Source organism: Alternaria dauci, chromosome 8 (assembly GCF_042100115.1).
Source record: "Alternaria dauci strain A2016 chromosome 8, whole genome shotgun sequence".
NCBI classification, from domain to species: domain Eukaryota; kingdom Fungi; phylum Ascomycota; class Dothideomycetes; order Pleosporales; family Pleosporaceae; genus Alternaria; species Alternaria dauci.
The window spans coordinates 330,227-344,892 of NC_091279.1; the positions used below are offsets into that span (position 1 = coordinate 330,227).

The window sequence follows — 14,666 nt, forward strand, 5'->3', positions numbered from 1 at the left end:
GCATCACGGATCAGGTCAAGTCGATATTCACTGCATGTGCGCATGACGTCTGAGGAGAAAGACCAAATCTCTAGCTGTGGCGCAGCGGCGTGCGCAAGGGAAGCGGGGCAGGGATCGGCAGGCCGTTTAACCTCACTTGGCTTTCCTAACACCGTCTTCATTCGTGAAAATGTGCCAGTGTCGGCAACCAAGCAATGCAACACTGTATGCCACGCCTTTTCCCGCAGATTCCATCTGTTTTCGACGCCACACGTGTCCAAATGTCAGGGCCGACAAATGCCTCACTGCTCGGCCTGCCACTTTGTTGGGAACGGACGTGCAACTGCAAATTTGGCTGCCAAAATTTTCACCGTCTTTCGCTGCATAGCTCGCGATCTAGATTGCGCAGCCATCTCGCGTACCTATTTAGGTTTTCTCACAACAGAAAAGACGCGATAGATTACTCGGTGATCCAGGAATTATTCGGACCTGAGCATACGTCGCATCGCATTGCGCCTGCAATCTAGGGCTCGCGGTCTTCGTTGAAAGGACCCTCACAAGGGATTGTGGTGTTGCTGGAACCGTTGGCTGCCCACACGTATTAGGCGCGATACCCCGTAATGGCGCACGCTGCTCGAGACGTATCTCGAGCCCACGACCCCTGCGACAGTGTAACACAGATGGCAGACCGTCATAGGCTCCGAGGCGCGATGCATCGTGCATTAGGCATGGCACGTGAACTAAGCGGCCCGGACGGTAGTATCCTTGATTACGTCGCTCAGCGCCCGTCCGTACCTGCGTATGCGTGCGTAGCGTCGCCTAAGTCGATGCGTCTTTGGCAGTTACGTAGCTTCTGTGTGGAAAACCGTGCTCTACGCAGCACCTGCGTTTTGTTCAACCAAGACGGTGCTGAGTAGGAATGTACTGTCGATGTGCGAACAGAACACAAGCAGCTGGCGGTTTGCCCTCTGCAAATTCGCCCGTCTTGTTCGCTAGCGGCCATGGGGTATAGGACCGAAAGAGCACTAGAGAGGCGCCTTCCAATGGAAGCACTGAAGATCGTGATGCGCATGTCGGCGAGAGGGTGTGGCTTGTCTGCTGGACGACAATCCTGCATTCTCTGGTGCAGAGCTAGTACTGAAATACTACGGCACTGGATGACAAGAAGCAATATGGTCCTCCATCTCAAACATGGTAGAAGGGACTCTTGCCACCCGGCTTGTCCTCATTCACGCTCGGCGCAGTGCCATCTTGTTCACATGACCGTATTTCTGTCTCTTGCTTTTGTAGCTCATTGCACTCAATACTGAACTCGTTCCTGACAAAGATGCCACTACCCCGGCGGCCGAGCTCACTCGGTCTACCCGATGGCAATGCCTCATCTTCGCTCTCGCGCTCAGATGCACTCTTGCCAGATACGCTGCTTTTGTTGCCGGTGCCAGCTGGCCTATGGCTGCCCTTCCAGTCCATGGGGTACGACCGACGCTTCGAAGTGGCCTTGGTGCCTATGCTCGTGCCGAACAGTGGTCCAAAGAGGCGGACAAATGGAGCGCGGAGCATAGGGAGACAGGCACATATGATACCAGCGTTGGCTTCTATTACTGACCACACCGTAGCAGGAACGGGGCCCCAGGTTGGATCAGGGTCGCTTGCGGACCCAGCGATTGTAGTTGCACGATAGATGGACGCAAAAGTGACGCTGAGGGGTTAGCAATTTGCTTCGAACGGAGTCTTCGGATACTTACAAGCCACCGGTGCCGAATACAAGTGCTACGCCCAACTTCTCGGTTCGTCCCATGGAGAGTCCCATGATTCTTCGAAAAGGCATTGCAAGGAGCATGAAGTCGGTCGTAATCTGAACAGTGGCATAAGAAATCCACCAGGGTTCGTTCTTGAAACATCTGGCTCCAGGTATTGTTTTGTCCCAGAATGCGGCAATTGGGGTACATTGGAAGACCGTCGCGATAGTAAATACTAACCCCGTGATGGCGATCCAAGCGTCTTCGGTAAGGTCAGTCAACGATCTGTAATTCAGAATGAGCCACTTACTCATGAGATGACAAGCAACACGGAAAGACTTTGCGGTGATGGCAAAGATTCGGTAGTACAGGCAGACTACGGAGATCTTGTTGAACATGAGAACTACTTTGTAGACAACTGCGACATTCAGTGAGATTCATATTCAGGCTTCACACCACTTCCAACAAGAGCCTCTCAGTAGCATCTCAGAGCTAGACAACCCGAGAGAACAACATGCTTTGGAATGATGTGTGCATTTGGCGGATGTCAGCTTACTGTTCGCTCCGTAGAACCATTTGCGAGCAATAATGCGAGAGTCGGCTGGTAAGTCTTTCCAATGCCTCCCGTAGCCGTATACCACAGCTGGTCCAAGTTAACAACCATTCATTAAGATTGCACCAATCCACTGACCTTGACACTCGGTCACAGAGAGTAAAACCGATGAAAGTAAGGCGGCGATGATCATGTAGTCGTCCATCCCCAGGCCACTACTCTTGACGAATCGCTGTGCCAAACGTGCGCCAACGAATATACCGGCGACGATGACAGATAGGACACTGGTGAGCCAGAGGCCCCATCCGCGCTCAACTGCGCCTTCAGTTCCAAGACCGACACTCAAAGTCATGTTGCATGAGGGTGCTTGAGTTTTGGAGGGTAAGTCCTATGGAAGATCCATGGACAGCGGGAACGGATAGTAATATGGGCCTCTTCTAGCATTTGAATTTCCCGTCACCCGTCCCTGGAGTCTCGGAGAGACGGTAACGCAGGGTCAGGACTGTGGAGCGGCTGGCAATTCCATCGTGGGGGCATTGCGGGAAGGCAGAGACAGCGAATTTCTCGTCGCTTCAATTCGATACGATTGGATCTGGTGTACCAATCTTCCGGGAGTGCACCTGCCAATCTCTTGGTCTCTGTGCGCGTGCAAGCTTTTCCTTGCTAGAGTCCAGGTGTCTGCCGTGAACGCAGGTCAGATTTCCAATCGCCTCGGTGCAATGCACTGAACAGGTATGGGTGGGTGACATCACAAATGGCGATCAGCGGTAGCCGAGCATCTGCCGGATGTAAGCAAACCGCGTTTGTTGTCCATGTCCGCTCGGTTTAGGTCGAATAAGACAAAACAAAGGCCGTGGCGGATTGGAAGACGTCGTAGTTGCAGGTACTCGAATGCTACATGTCGTGGTGATGTGGGCGTTCGCGAGATCGAAAAGGTTCCATGCGACCGGGAAGGAGCGGCAGCGCATCAGGACTAGCGTTACTGTCTACAGTTAGACATAAAAAGATGCAGCCGTGCGAGAAGCCACCCGTCCTGCCATAAACGTCGTCGAAGCGTTCCGTGCCGGCGTAGCGCCGCGCGCGTTCAATATGGAGACGATTGCATTACTTTTATTCGTCTCGGAGCTTTATCTGGTTGTAGTGTGTGTTGACCCCATAGAACACGGTTGGCGTCGACGGCAACCCAGGAACATGGAGCCCAGTGCCTTACCAGGCCGAGCCGCGATCTGAATTTTGCTCCATTAAAGTCAGCCCGTCGCCCGACAGACAGGGAAGTTTATTCCACTAAGCGCAAGACTGTTGTCGTTGCGAGTTGAAACTATGCAGCATCTCCTTACTGTCGCAGCTGTAGCCTCGCTGTTGGGCTCGGCTTTTGCAGCGCCGAAGAATGGCTCCAACGTCGAGACTTCAAGTGGTACCTTGATCGGTCACCCGTCATCGAACAAGACACAAGTGACCGAGTTTCTGGGCATCCGATATGCAGAGCCACCAGTCGGCGAGTTGAGGTTTGCTGCGCCGAAGAAGTACGAGGCGCCAGCGGGAACTGTCTTTGAGGCATCTGAGTGGGTCAGTAATTGCAATATCGCAACATGGCACGCAATCGTTAACAGGTTGTAGTCTCCGTACGTAAGAAAATGCAAGACATAGATGACCCCTCTAACGGCTCTCTAGTGACTGCCCTGCTGTCAAGCCGCCATCGTCAGCCTTCCCCAACTTCACACAACCATCTGGCTTGCGTGTGTGGAGGAATTTCGCAGCTCAGAACAACAATTCCGTGTCTGAGGATTGCTTGAAGCTCAATGTCTGGACGGCAAGTGCTGGTGATGCGGCTGCGAAGAAGCCAGTGCTATTGTTTCTTCACGGAGGACGTGCGTTGTCCCTTTGAGCCGCCAGGACATCCCTAACAGCCGTTCTAGGTTTCCAGATTCCCGGCCCTAACTCTCCCTTCTACAACGGCCAGTACCTAGCTGACGCCGAGGATGTGGTTGTTGTGACATTCAAGTAGGGTCTCTTCTGTCCTCATACTTACCTTTACTGACCACCTCAGTTACCGATTGGGTATCTTCGGCTTCGCTGGTGCTCCTGGTATTGAGAAGAACGCCGCACTACGCGACCACCGTGCCGCCGTGGAATGGGTGCGCGATAACATCGCTGGTTTCGGAGGCGACCCATCGCGTATTGTCATCTTCGGACAAAGCGCGGGCGGTGCCGCTGTCGACTACTGGGCTTATGCCTGGAAAAATGATCCAATCGTCTCTGGCCTCATTCCCATGTCTGGAACCTCATTGAGCTTCATCCCCAACACTGTCGAGTATTCGCAGTCCATCTGGTACAACGTGTCCCAGACTATCGGCTGCGGTGGTCCTGCAGACGACGCTGCGGCAGTTGTGTCTTGCGTGCGCTCTGCAAACGTTTCTGCTCTTCTGGCAGCCTCCGCAAGGGTTCCCGGTCTCCCAAGCGTGGCGTTGACTCAAGCATTCTTCCACCCAACTGTCGACAACATTACGGTCTTTGAAGATTATCGACAGCTCTCTTCCGATGGAAATTTCGCCAAGATTCCGCTCTTGGTTGGTAACGCCGACTATGAAGATGGCTGGTATCGCATCTCTGGGTGGGGGGCCAGGCTGAACTTTACTGACGCACAGTGGAATCTTTTCACTCAGCGTGGTTTCACATGCCCAACTGCCTATTCCGCTGCGTACAGGGCTCAGTATCACGTACCAACTTGGCGATACAGATACCATGGCAACTGGGATAACCTTCGCCTTTACAACAGCAGTGCAGGCCTTGGTTCCCGGGGAAGCGCGGCCTACCATGGCTCTGATCTTGGTATGGTCTTCGGTACTGCCCAGGACATCTCTGGTCTGCCCAACTCTCCTGCCCAGAACCAGTACATCAAGTATGTTCAGGGCGTTTGGAGTGCATTTGCCCACGACTCCCAAAAGGGACTGACTGCATACGGATGGCCCTTGTACAGCCCAGGTAAGAATCATTTGCTCTCCGGATACCACGACTTTCTTACTCACATAGATACAGGCAATGCTACACTCGTCGAGCTGGCCTGCAACAACAGCCTCACGCCCAGGTTTGTCAACCCAAAGATCTATGACGCGTCGTGTCCCGCAGAGAACGACCCTCTGCCTGCGCGAGGCGCCTTCTAGAAAGACGGAGCTAGACATATAGCTAAACAAGTAGCACCCCGAAACACCCCGATGAATACCTTCATCTCGTTTACCATGGCTTTGCTTCGATTGTCATCACCTGCATCCGTACCTTGATTTGGATAGCTGCATCTTGGTGTTTGCATAATATCACAGATCAAATGCTAGACGACTCGCCGTTGAACCCAGCACTGAGTTGGCGTCCAAAGAGGTTGTTTCCCCGGCACTTGGGTCCCCGGGATCTGGTGGCGGTCGGGCTAAGTTAACGTTTGTGGTTACGGCCCGATGCGCCGACGCCAGCTAACAGACTTTTGTCGCAAGCCCACCGCGCGGCGCCAATCGACCCCTCTCCACGAGAAATGACACGGGAGACATCCTATCGCAGCTGCTGCTCCCTGGAAATGATATCGCGGTCCTCTGTGATTGGGCTGCTGAGGTAATTGCACAGGTGGGCGGGTGCGGCATACTATAGTAAGTGGAGAAGAGCACGTGGCTATAGCAATCCCAGCCCACCCGGAGTCATGCTTCCGTACCATAACATTGTGTATCGTGAACCTAACCATGACTTTTCCACAACTACAAAGTAATCAGACGCATGAATCAGCGTCGAACATGTCTGTAACCGACCTTGACCAACTGTTCCTGGATATGCCGTTCGCGTCAGGCACGACTATCGAGATTTTAGTGGCGCACAGTCTGCATGAAGGCTTGCATGCGCTTGATAGTTCCGTCGAGTAGGATTGAGGCTCGTTGGCTGCAGCGCATGTATAGTCCTCTGTCTCCAAGAGCCAGAACACAGATGGCGAGTCCATCTGGCCCGCCTCATCCACTTGGACAGCTGCTTGACTCGCAATCTCATGGCACTAGTTCGCGATTATGCAGGCCTGAACTCTTCAGCACAACAGAGATTTCTCCCGTTAGCATCGTCTTGCAAGATACTTTAGTTTCTACTATAGCACAGCAGAGGCGAACAGAAACCGGAGTCGTCAAGATGATCCCCCGTCTTGGCAAGGTACAGATTGATCAATAAGGTCGGGGTGTCCAACTGTAAGTACCGGGACTAGAATCCCATGCCGCGTCCATGCTAACCCACCAGAGCAAGTTACTGCGGGGCCCTTTCGACTGTGGCGCGGTATCTGCACAGGATACGGGCATGCTCCCCGCCCCTCGGGTCTGTATTTCAAGGACGAGTAACCTGGTGGTCGTCAGGTACAAAAGCCAAAAACTTTCCAGTCGACAGGTAGCCTGATCCCTTGGTACCTGCATTTGAGTTTTTGAAAAAAAAAAGGCCCGTCTTCATTACCGTCATCATGAGTTCAGTTGGTGCTTGGCAGTTTGCGCCCCTCGTCACCGAGTTCCCTACCAATGTCTTGCCCAACCTGGGGTTCTGGAGTGCGACCAACGGGTCTTGGGAATATCAGATTCAAGTGGCATGGCCGTTGAACTGGACATCGCAGGAGGAGAGCTCGACTGTGGAGACAATGTAAGAGCCCATGATCCACTACGGTAGCAACATGAGAAGCAAAAAACGACTAACACGACTACTAGGTATGTGCTCGATGGCAACGCACTCGGCATGACTGCCACCGAAGCTTTCCGTCGCCGTCGTCCCGTCGAGTTCAACATGCCCGACTGCATTGTCGTCAGCATAGGCTACCCAGAAACCATTGAAGATTCGCCGTACAGCACGCAGCGAAGCTACGACTTCCAGCCTCCTGTCTGCGATGGCTGCCCATTGCCAACAGTGCCAGGTGTGCAGTCCAATGCCAATGAGTTCATCGAGTTTATCGACACTGCTCTCCGCCCCTGGGTCCAGGAAACCGCTTTCCCAAAGGCTGAGTTTGACCGCGATGCGCTCTACGGCCACTCCTTTGGCGGCCTCTTTGTCCTATACGCCCTCACCGTTCGCCCCGATCTCTTTGATACATTCCTCAGCGCGTCTCCGGCACTCTTCTTCAACAACGACTACGTCTTCAACAATACGGACTTCCTCGCACCGCTGGTTTCGCCCTCGGCCAACTCTACGTCTAATGCCACCAAGCCTGCTTTCCAGATAAGCTACGGCGCGCTCGAACAGAACCTGGTGCAGAGGCGGACGGAAACGGATGAGGAGTTTGCGTTTAGACAGAGCATCCTTGTACCGCAGCGCATGACGGATCTGAGCCAGAAGCTCTACAGCACGCTGGAGGATAGCCCGGCGTTGAGGGATATCAGCATACACGAGTATCCCTTCAGTGACCACGCTGCAGTAGGCGCGGCAGCGCTCGCGGATGGCATCGACTATTTCTTGGACTGGTGAATGCAGAGTACTGTTTAGGGTGGAGGTGGATATGAGGACTGAAATGAAAACCAGATGGTCAATCGTGGGCCTCGAGCAACGCTGAGCTGTCTTTCCCAAAATTGGTAATGCTTGATTCCGGCCGCGGTGATGTCTCTTGCTGCCATTTTTCCATGCGGCTCATGACTCTGTAGTCTTTGTGGTATCGGCTATTGCTCCACTACGCCAGGGCCAGGTTTTGCACAGGCGGCAGACGTGCTCAGGATAGAGCGCCCGACTCGTTGTTCCCTCTCTATCTTGCTCTGCGCTGGAGACTTGTTCTGCTGCCCCTGACCTTCGGCGTTACCCGGAGTCGACTAGGCGATTGGCGACGGCAAGTCGGTTCGTGTGCGCTGCAGAGTTGCACATGCGATAGCTTGCCGGACTACTTGCCCGTTTGGCAGTAATAGCGCTGTCGCTGACCGCCTTGTTCGAACGAACACCTGGGGAGGCAGCCCTGAGGCGATGTTACATTGCCCCGAGTGGAATCGCGCGACTGGTGGAAACGGGTAAATGACGACCCCGCTCTACGCAGCCCAAAAACCACATGGCGACATGTGTGCTGCCCACACCACCCACGGTCGCGCACACGGGGTACGATAAGTGATGGCATGGAGTGGACACGTCCCACCGCCCATTGCGCCAGAGTCGGACAAGGTGGTGCGGGCAAAAGCCGGCGAGTGGCGGCATTGGCTGAAAAATTTGGGGCAGTGGGTACGGCCGCCAGCAAGAGGCTCAACGGATGCGCATCCGGTGTTTGATCAACGCAGAAAAGATTTCGCCTAGGGAATCCCGGCGATACGTCATGTCGAGGGAAAAGAAGGGCCCGGTGAGGAGGGGATGATGGCAGGTAGAAATAGCACAATGGCCGTCTGCCCGCGAGCCCTGCTCCCGCGTTATTCTCACCAACATCCTCACGAACACGCTCACGACTAAACCGCTGGACGGCCCATCTCCCCCGCTCTCTCTCACGACTTCACCATGCAGCGAGCAAACACGACCGAGAGCCTGCGCACGCCCGGCGCCAGCATCGCGACGCTCAACCTCAACAAGCCCCCGCGGCCGGGCATGGAGCGCGCGCCCACGTCGACCAACCTCACACGGCCGCTGCCCATCCAGCGCCTCGAAGGCAAGGTCGTCATGATCACGGGCGGCGGCGGCAAAGTCGGCGTCGAGTCTGCCGGCCGCCTGCTCATCGAGGGCTGCAACGTCGCCCTCATCGACATTGACCAGAGCGCGCTCGAGGTGGCCGTGCCCGTCCTCAAGGCGGCGATACCCACGGGCACGCCCATCGAGTCCCGCCTGCTCACCATTGTGGCGGATGCGACCAAGGAGCCCGACGTCGAGGCCTGCGCCAAGAAGGTCGTGCAGCGCTTCCAGAGGCTCGATGCCGCCCTGCTCAACTGCTGCCACCGGGGCGAGTCCAAGAGCATCTTCGACGTCACCGAAGACGACTTTGACCGTATCATGACCATCAACGCCAAGTCGGGTATGTCGTCCCCACTTGCCCTCCGATGACACCTCCCCCCAACTGACTGCTCCCCTCCCCCAGCATTCCTAGGCGTCAAGTACGCTGCCACAGCCATGCAAACCACCTCTGGCGGCGGCTCCATCATCATCCGCTCCTCCATTGCCGGTCTCCGTGGCTTCCCCAACCTCATCTCGTACAGCGCCAGCAAGTTTGCCCTGCGCGGCATCGCCCTGACCGCCGCCGAAGAGCTGGGGCCGCTCAACATCCGCGTCAACACCATCCACACAAGCATCATCCAGACACAGGGCTACAAGGACGGCTGGAGCAAGGAGAAGCTGGCAGAGCTCAAGGAGGAGACTGCCCTCGACCGCTTCAGCAGCCCCGACGACGTGGCCAGCGTCGTTGCCTTCCTTGTCAGCGAGGACAGCAAGTTCATGACTGGTGGACACTTGAAGATTGACGGCGGCTGTGTCGCTGTGTAGACGTTGCGTTTAGCCTTGCTTGCTTGTTGTGCTGCCTTGATCGGCATTTGCATTGATGGAGTTTGGGATTGCCCGCTTTTCTTTCAGAAGCAGAGGCTGCATGCTTTGCACACGGTATCATCATGGATTGGAGGTATAGAGGCACTTTGTTAGACGGATAGAAATGATTCACCACACGGACATGTGTCCCAGCCACTCCATTCCGTTTGACACATTTCCCCACATCGCTCTGCTTGGGCATACTTTGTGATGACAGCGCGTGACGTCACTCGAGGCTCATCGACGCAGCATGCATCAGACCACACAATCCTGCATGTCCGCTGGGTACCAAGTAGTCGACTAATAGCCCACACTTAAGCTTCCTAAGACTGGCTCAGTGCGGGAGGCGCCATTAGGCCCTGCACTACGTTGCTCCCGAAAGTATCCGGTAGAGCTGTCATAATGCGACGTGCATTATGCTCCAGCAGACGTGTATCGCAACTCGAACAAATCTGCCTTACTCCCGTCCCTGTTTCGGTTCCATATACACCTCGTACTTCCAACCCTAAGAGCAACCCGAACCCTACCACATCGCCATGTCCGAGCCCACAGCAACTCAACACCATCCCAAGTTCGAAAATCACAAACCAGAGCAAGATGCCGTCGACTACGAGATGCAAACGTACACGCGCGGACTAGACTTTGAACGCCCACCGCTCACATTCCAGGCCGATAAATGGGAAGAACTAGCTTGTAGCCGCATGTCAGCCGACTCCAAAGGCTACGTCTACGGCTCAGCCGGAGTACGAGAAACAACGGACAAGAACCGCAACGCCTTTAGGAAATGGTCCATTGTGCCCAACCGCTTGGTAAAGTACACGGGCTTCCCGGACCTCACGACCGAAATCTTTGGCGAGAAGATGATAGCACCCCTAGCCATGGCGCCCGTCGGCGTCCTCAAGATATTCAATCCCTACGGCGAAGTCGCCGCCGCAAGAGCCGCAGCCAAAGAAGCTATCCCGTACATCCTGAGTACAGCGAGCAGCACGAGCATAGAAGATACCGCCGCAGCCAACGGCTCCGACGGCCAGCGCTGGTACCAACTCTACTGGCCGTCACGCGACCACGACGACATCACCATCTCCCTGCTCCAGCGCGCAAAAAAATCTGGTTTCACGACTCTCTTCGTAACGCTAGATACGTATATCCTTGGCTGGCGGCCCGAAGACATGGATAATGGCTACAACCCTTTTATGCGCGCGGACCGCACAGGCGTAGAGCTTGGTATGACGGATCCCGTGTTCAGAAAACAGTTCGAGCAGAGACACGGCGTGGATGTGGAGAGCGACATGGAGACTGCGGCGCCGGAATGGATGAGGACGATTTTTCCCGGTGAGAGCCATAGCTGGGAGGATGTCGAGTTTTTGAAGAGGCACTGGGATGGGCCGGTTGTGCTCAAGGGGATTCAGAGCTTGGCGGATGCGAGGAAGGCCGTAGAGGTTGGTGTGCAGGGTATTGTTGTGAGTAATCATGGTGGGAGGCAGCTTGATGGTGGGAATTCTTCGTTGGGCGTGTTGCCGCATATTGTTGATGCGGTTGGCGAGAAGTTGACAATCTTCTTTGACAGTGGGATTCAGTCTGGGGCTGATATTGCAAAGGCAATGGCGCTGGGTGCAGACTGTGTGCTAGTGGGTAGACCGTATGTGTATGGTCTGGCGCTTGGAGGAGAAAAGGGCGTGGAGCATGTGCTCAAGAGTTTGGTGGGTGAGTTGGAGCTTACCTTGCATTTGAGCGGTATACAGAGTGTGCAAAAGAAGGACCTGAATCGAAGCGTATTAGTTAGGGAGGACGCGCTTTTTGAGGGAGTCAAGGGAGTGGGACTGCGTTAGATGTATCATAGTTAGGACGTATATAGTACGCCAAGAAATCGTCATGGTCCACGTGAGTTTTCACTTTGCCATTGTACTGACGGCACCAAACGATTCCGAACTCGATAGCACGAGAATTCTTGAAACAGCATGACCACCCACGATCAGCGTCTCGGTCATTATACGCGTACCCCCGACATAATCGTTTGCAGCCGCAGCTCTTCTGTCTTGTGTAACTCGAGGCTGCTCTTGATTGGCCGTTTCTCACATTCACCTTGGCTTTGGTCATCTCCTAGCAAGTCACCATCACAATTCACTTCCCTTTGCAAAAAAAAAAACAACAACAACAACAAAAAACTTGCTCATACGTGACCTATCACCGATTGCCAGTCACCTAGAGATGAAGAACTGGCGCCTATATATCTTGCGTCTCCTCGCCTTGGTCTCCTTCGCACCACCTCCAACCTCGCTCTACGAACTACTACCAGCATTGCCCAACAAGTCCAAGCATTGATTGATTCAAAATGAACGAAGCCGAACGACAGATCGAGTTGCTGAAGTTCCGCGGCCTGATGGTACCCACCACAGACCCAGCAACGAGCAAGCGGCCCGCAGAAGATTCGTCTCCAGAGCCCCCATCCAAAAAGACCAAACACGCCGCTGAGAATTCCTCCGTAAGTACACATACTCTCAAGCGAAAGCGATTCGTATACCCAATTCTAGCATAGTCATTAACCTCTCCTAGACACTCCGATATTACGCACACCTTATCGTCCTCCAAAAGGCCGAGCTCCAAAAGGCCAAAGAAGAGCTCGCAGCAGAGAAAGCCAAGTCAGCCCACCAATCCGACCAGATGCAGCTGCTCTGGATCCAATGCTGCAAACTGAACGACCGCTACAACACCCTTGTCGCCTCCCACGCCCCTCTCCAAACCGCATATCGCGACCAGACCTCCGAGCTCCGTGCCCACAAAGGCGCCCTCGATCTTGCACATGAAGAGCGAAGCGAGTCTCGCAAGGATGCTCGCTTTTACCGCGACGCCATGTGGAAGGCAGAAGACGATTATGACCTTGTGAAGAAGCAGTTGGAGCAAGCCAAGGAAGACGAGGTCTTGCAGTGGAGGGCGTTGATAAATGGGTTGCGGTCGCTCGGCCAGAGCCATGAGATGGGTCGTGCGATGTATGATATGCTCTTGCTGCAGGTTGAGCGAAAGTATGGAGAGGACAAGGTGGCGTTGGAGAGGATCAAGGAGGCTTTGAAGGAGGCGTTTGGTGGAGGCGTTGAGAGCGAGTAGGCTGATGGGAAGTACGCCGGGAACGAGTTGCGTTGGATATCGAGTGGGAATGTGCCTTGCTGGTGGAATTGCAGTGGTAATTCGGTATCTGGCATGTGGTGACGGTTAGGGCTACATCCTGTTTCTCTTGTAGCTTGGCCCAACACTGGTAGTCATGATGCCTACAAGGACGACTCTTTAGTTCAACTATATCCGCATAAAGATCTTTTCCTTTTCTGGTGAGGTGTTAATAATGTTTCATTCCATTGTTGTGAAATGACCTGAGCGACACAAAGCTCAACACTACGCGCATACAAGGGTATATCATCGTCAGCCACATATTCCAAATCTCCCGGCGCCGTCCAATTATGTATTGTTTTTTAGCCGCCCATACCACATCCTCTACTCATATCAAATCTTATACCCGCATCATCATGCGCACAGTAGGAATGAAATCTTGGCTGTCCTTCTCTTGCTGTTCGAAACTCTGCTTGAAGGCTGCCAACCCTGCGAGAATTCCGCAAACCATAAAAATCAACGAGACAAGTGACCAGATGACGCCCCAGCACTGCGATGAACCGCCGTACCGCTTGGCGAAGACGCTAGCATCGGACGAATTGACCTTGCGGAGGATGAGATCGTCACAAATGTCCCACACACTGTATAGTGAAGACATGACGCCGATAAAGAGCTGGACAGTTCTTAGTTTGACGGTTCACAAAGGGAACGAGAAAAGGCACTTACGACCATGAACCTCAACGCTTCGCCATGCTCGATGAACCAAAACGCCACGAGTAACCCTACACTGAGTAGGATGGTCACAATCGTCAACCAGTCTTTTCTCGCCCACCACAACGTCAGCAAGAAGCACACGCCTAGTACGATACTCGCTACTTTTGAGGCCACAATGTTGAAGCCGCAAAAGGTAAGTAAAGCGCCAATCAACGAAGACCCCAAGTAGCCGGCAGGCAGAGTAATGAATTGCTTGCCGCCGCGCATGTGCGTCACACCTCCCTCATGAGGATCGAGAGAGATGGACTCTACTCGCCCGCCAGTACAACAAGATGTTATTGCATGGGAGAATTCATGAAAGGCTATGACTAGCATCTGTGGATTTGATTAGTAATCCATATCTCCTGTCATGTCAAACTTGCACGCCAAAGGGTTATGATCGTCAACCACACTGGAGATCCCTATCTCCTAAAGTAGCTTCGTCTAGGTCTACTACAGTGTACGTACCTTGAACGGCCACAACACCCACCGCACGTACGGTAGATTCCACAACAACGCAATAACAACAACATATGCAGCAATAACACCCAGCGTGACCCCTTGAGTATGGTTTACACTCAACCCGCGGCGCTCAAAGTGATGCGAGGCCTGCGAAGCGGCAGCCGGCCCCGCTGCGACCAGGGCCCGACGCGCTAATTCGGCGAGATTGCTGGTGTTGTGAAGTGGTATTGCCGGCGGCATAACTGCGTACTCGTATTTTCCGGTACTTCAATGTTCGTAGTCGGGCAGAAAGGAAAACCGAAGTAATGAACGAATGACTGGCAAAGATGAGCGAGGACACTGTATGTTTTTGTTTGGTGATTGAAAGCAGAGAGTGGCTGGAGAGAAGACGTGGAGCTGACGCGTTGCCGCTTATGTTTGTGACATGCGCCACGCTAAAATTAGCAGGGGTGCGGTGGCAGTGTCGGCATCTCTACGGAAGTAGAGAAATCGCCCAGCTTTTGTCGTCCAACGACCGGGGAAACGAAAACGCAAAAGAGATTCTCACACAACGCAGCGGATTGTTCATGTGTTGAATTGAATAATGTGTAAATTATGTACGCCTCTTGGCG

At 53.9% G+C, this 14,666-nt stretch overlaps 7 protein-coding genes across 7 annotated transcripts; 5 read left to right on the forward strand and 2 right to left on the reverse strand.

Moving 5' to 3' along the window:
• Positions 1 to 1,164: 1,164 nt before the first annotated feature.
• Positions 1,165 to 2,623, reverse strand: ACET3X_008043 (uncharacterized protein; the record flags this gene model as incomplete). Its single annotated transcript, XM_069454860.1, has 5 exons — positions 1,165 to 1,678; positions 1,725 to 1,980; positions 2,029 to 2,136; positions 2,275 to 2,361; positions 2,410 to 2,623. The coding sequence occupies 5 exons, from the start codon at positions 2,621 to 2,623 to the stop codon at positions 1,165 to 1,167; spliced, it is 1,179 nt and encodes a 392-aa protein (XP_069303645.1).
• Positions 2,624 to 3,591: 968 nt separating this feature from the next.
• On the forward strand, positions 3,592 to 5,432 carry ACET3X_008044 (uncharacterized protein; the record flags this gene model as incomplete). Its single annotated transcript, XM_069454872.1, has 6 exons — positions 3,592 to 3,837; positions 3,889 to 3,893; positions 3,943 to 4,139; positions 4,188 to 4,272; positions 4,319 to 5,253; positions 5,308 to 5,432. The coding sequence occupies 6 exons, from the start codon at positions 3,592 to 3,594 to the stop codon at positions 5,430 to 5,432; spliced, it is 1,593 nt and encodes a 530-aa protein (XP_069303646.1).
• Positions 5,433 to 6,742: 1,310 nt separating this feature from the next.
• ACET3X_008045 (uncharacterized protein) lies at positions 6,743 to 7,731 on the forward strand (the record flags this gene model as incomplete). The annotated part of the gene is made up of 2 exons (XM_069454883.1): positions 6,743 to 6,915; positions 6,981 to 7,731. 2 exons carry the CDS (start codon positions 6,743 to 6,745, stop codon positions 7,729 to 7,731), a joined length of 924 nt encoding a protein of 307 aa, XP_069303647.1.
• A 999-nt stretch (positions 7,732 to 8,730) lies between these two features.
• ACET3X_008046 (uncharacterized protein) lies at positions 8,731 to 9,702 on the forward strand (the record flags this gene model as incomplete). Its single annotated transcript, XM_069454894.1, has 2 exons — positions 8,731 to 9,238; positions 9,302 to 9,702. The coding sequence occupies 2 exons, from the start codon at positions 8,731 to 8,733 to the stop codon at positions 9,700 to 9,702; spliced, it is 909 nt and encodes a 302-aa protein (XP_069303648.1).
• Positions 9,703 to 10,277: 575 nt separating this feature from the next.
• On the forward strand, positions 10,278 to 11,570 carry ACET3X_008047 (uncharacterized protein; the record flags this gene model as incomplete). Its single annotated transcript, XM_069454905.1, has 1 exon — positions 10,278 to 11,570. The coding sequence occupies one exon, from the start codon at positions 10,278 to 10,280 to the stop codon at positions 11,568 to 11,570; it is 1,293 nt and encodes a 430-aa protein (XP_069303649.1).
• A 503-nt stretch (positions 11,571 to 12,073) lies between these two features.
• ACET3X_008048 (uncharacterized protein) lies at positions 12,074 to 12,843 on the forward strand (the record flags this gene model as incomplete). Its single annotated transcript, XM_069454916.1, has 2 exons — positions 12,074 to 12,223; positions 12,295 to 12,843. The coding sequence occupies 2 exons, from the start codon at positions 12,074 to 12,076 to the stop codon at positions 12,841 to 12,843; spliced, it is 699 nt and encodes a 232-aa protein (XP_069303650.1).
• Positions 12,844 to 13,068: 225 nt separating this feature from the next.
• ACET3X_008049 (uncharacterized protein) lies at positions 13,069 to 14,423 on the reverse strand. The gene is made up of 3 exons (XM_069454927.1): positions 14,062 to 14,423; positions 13,567 to 13,929; positions 13,069 to 13,513 (listed from the first exon to the last, which is right to left on the reverse strand). The coding sequence occupies exons 1-3, from the start codon at positions 14,293 to 14,295 to the stop codon at positions 13,241 to 13,243; spliced, it is 870 nt and encodes a 289-aa protein (XP_069303651.1). The 5' UTR covers positions 14,296 to 14,423; the 3' UTR covers positions 13,069 to 13,240.
• Positions 14,424 to 14,666: the final 243 nt, after the last annotated feature.

Excerpts from the sequence above, each read along its gene's own strand:
- ACET3X_008049 (XM_069454927.1), bottom strand. The coding sequence starts at position 14,295 with ATGCCGCCGGCAATACCACTTCACAACACCAGCAATCTCGCCGAATTA. Across the intron at positions 13,930-14,061 it reads GGGTGTTGTGGCCGTTCAAG|ATGCTAGTCATAGCCTTTCA; the intron begins GTACGTACACTG and ends TCAAATCCACAG. Across the intron at positions 13,514-13,566 it reads AAGCGTTGAGGTTCATGGTC|CTCTTTATCGGCGTCATGTC; the intron begins GTAAGTGCCTTT and ends AGAACTGTCCAG.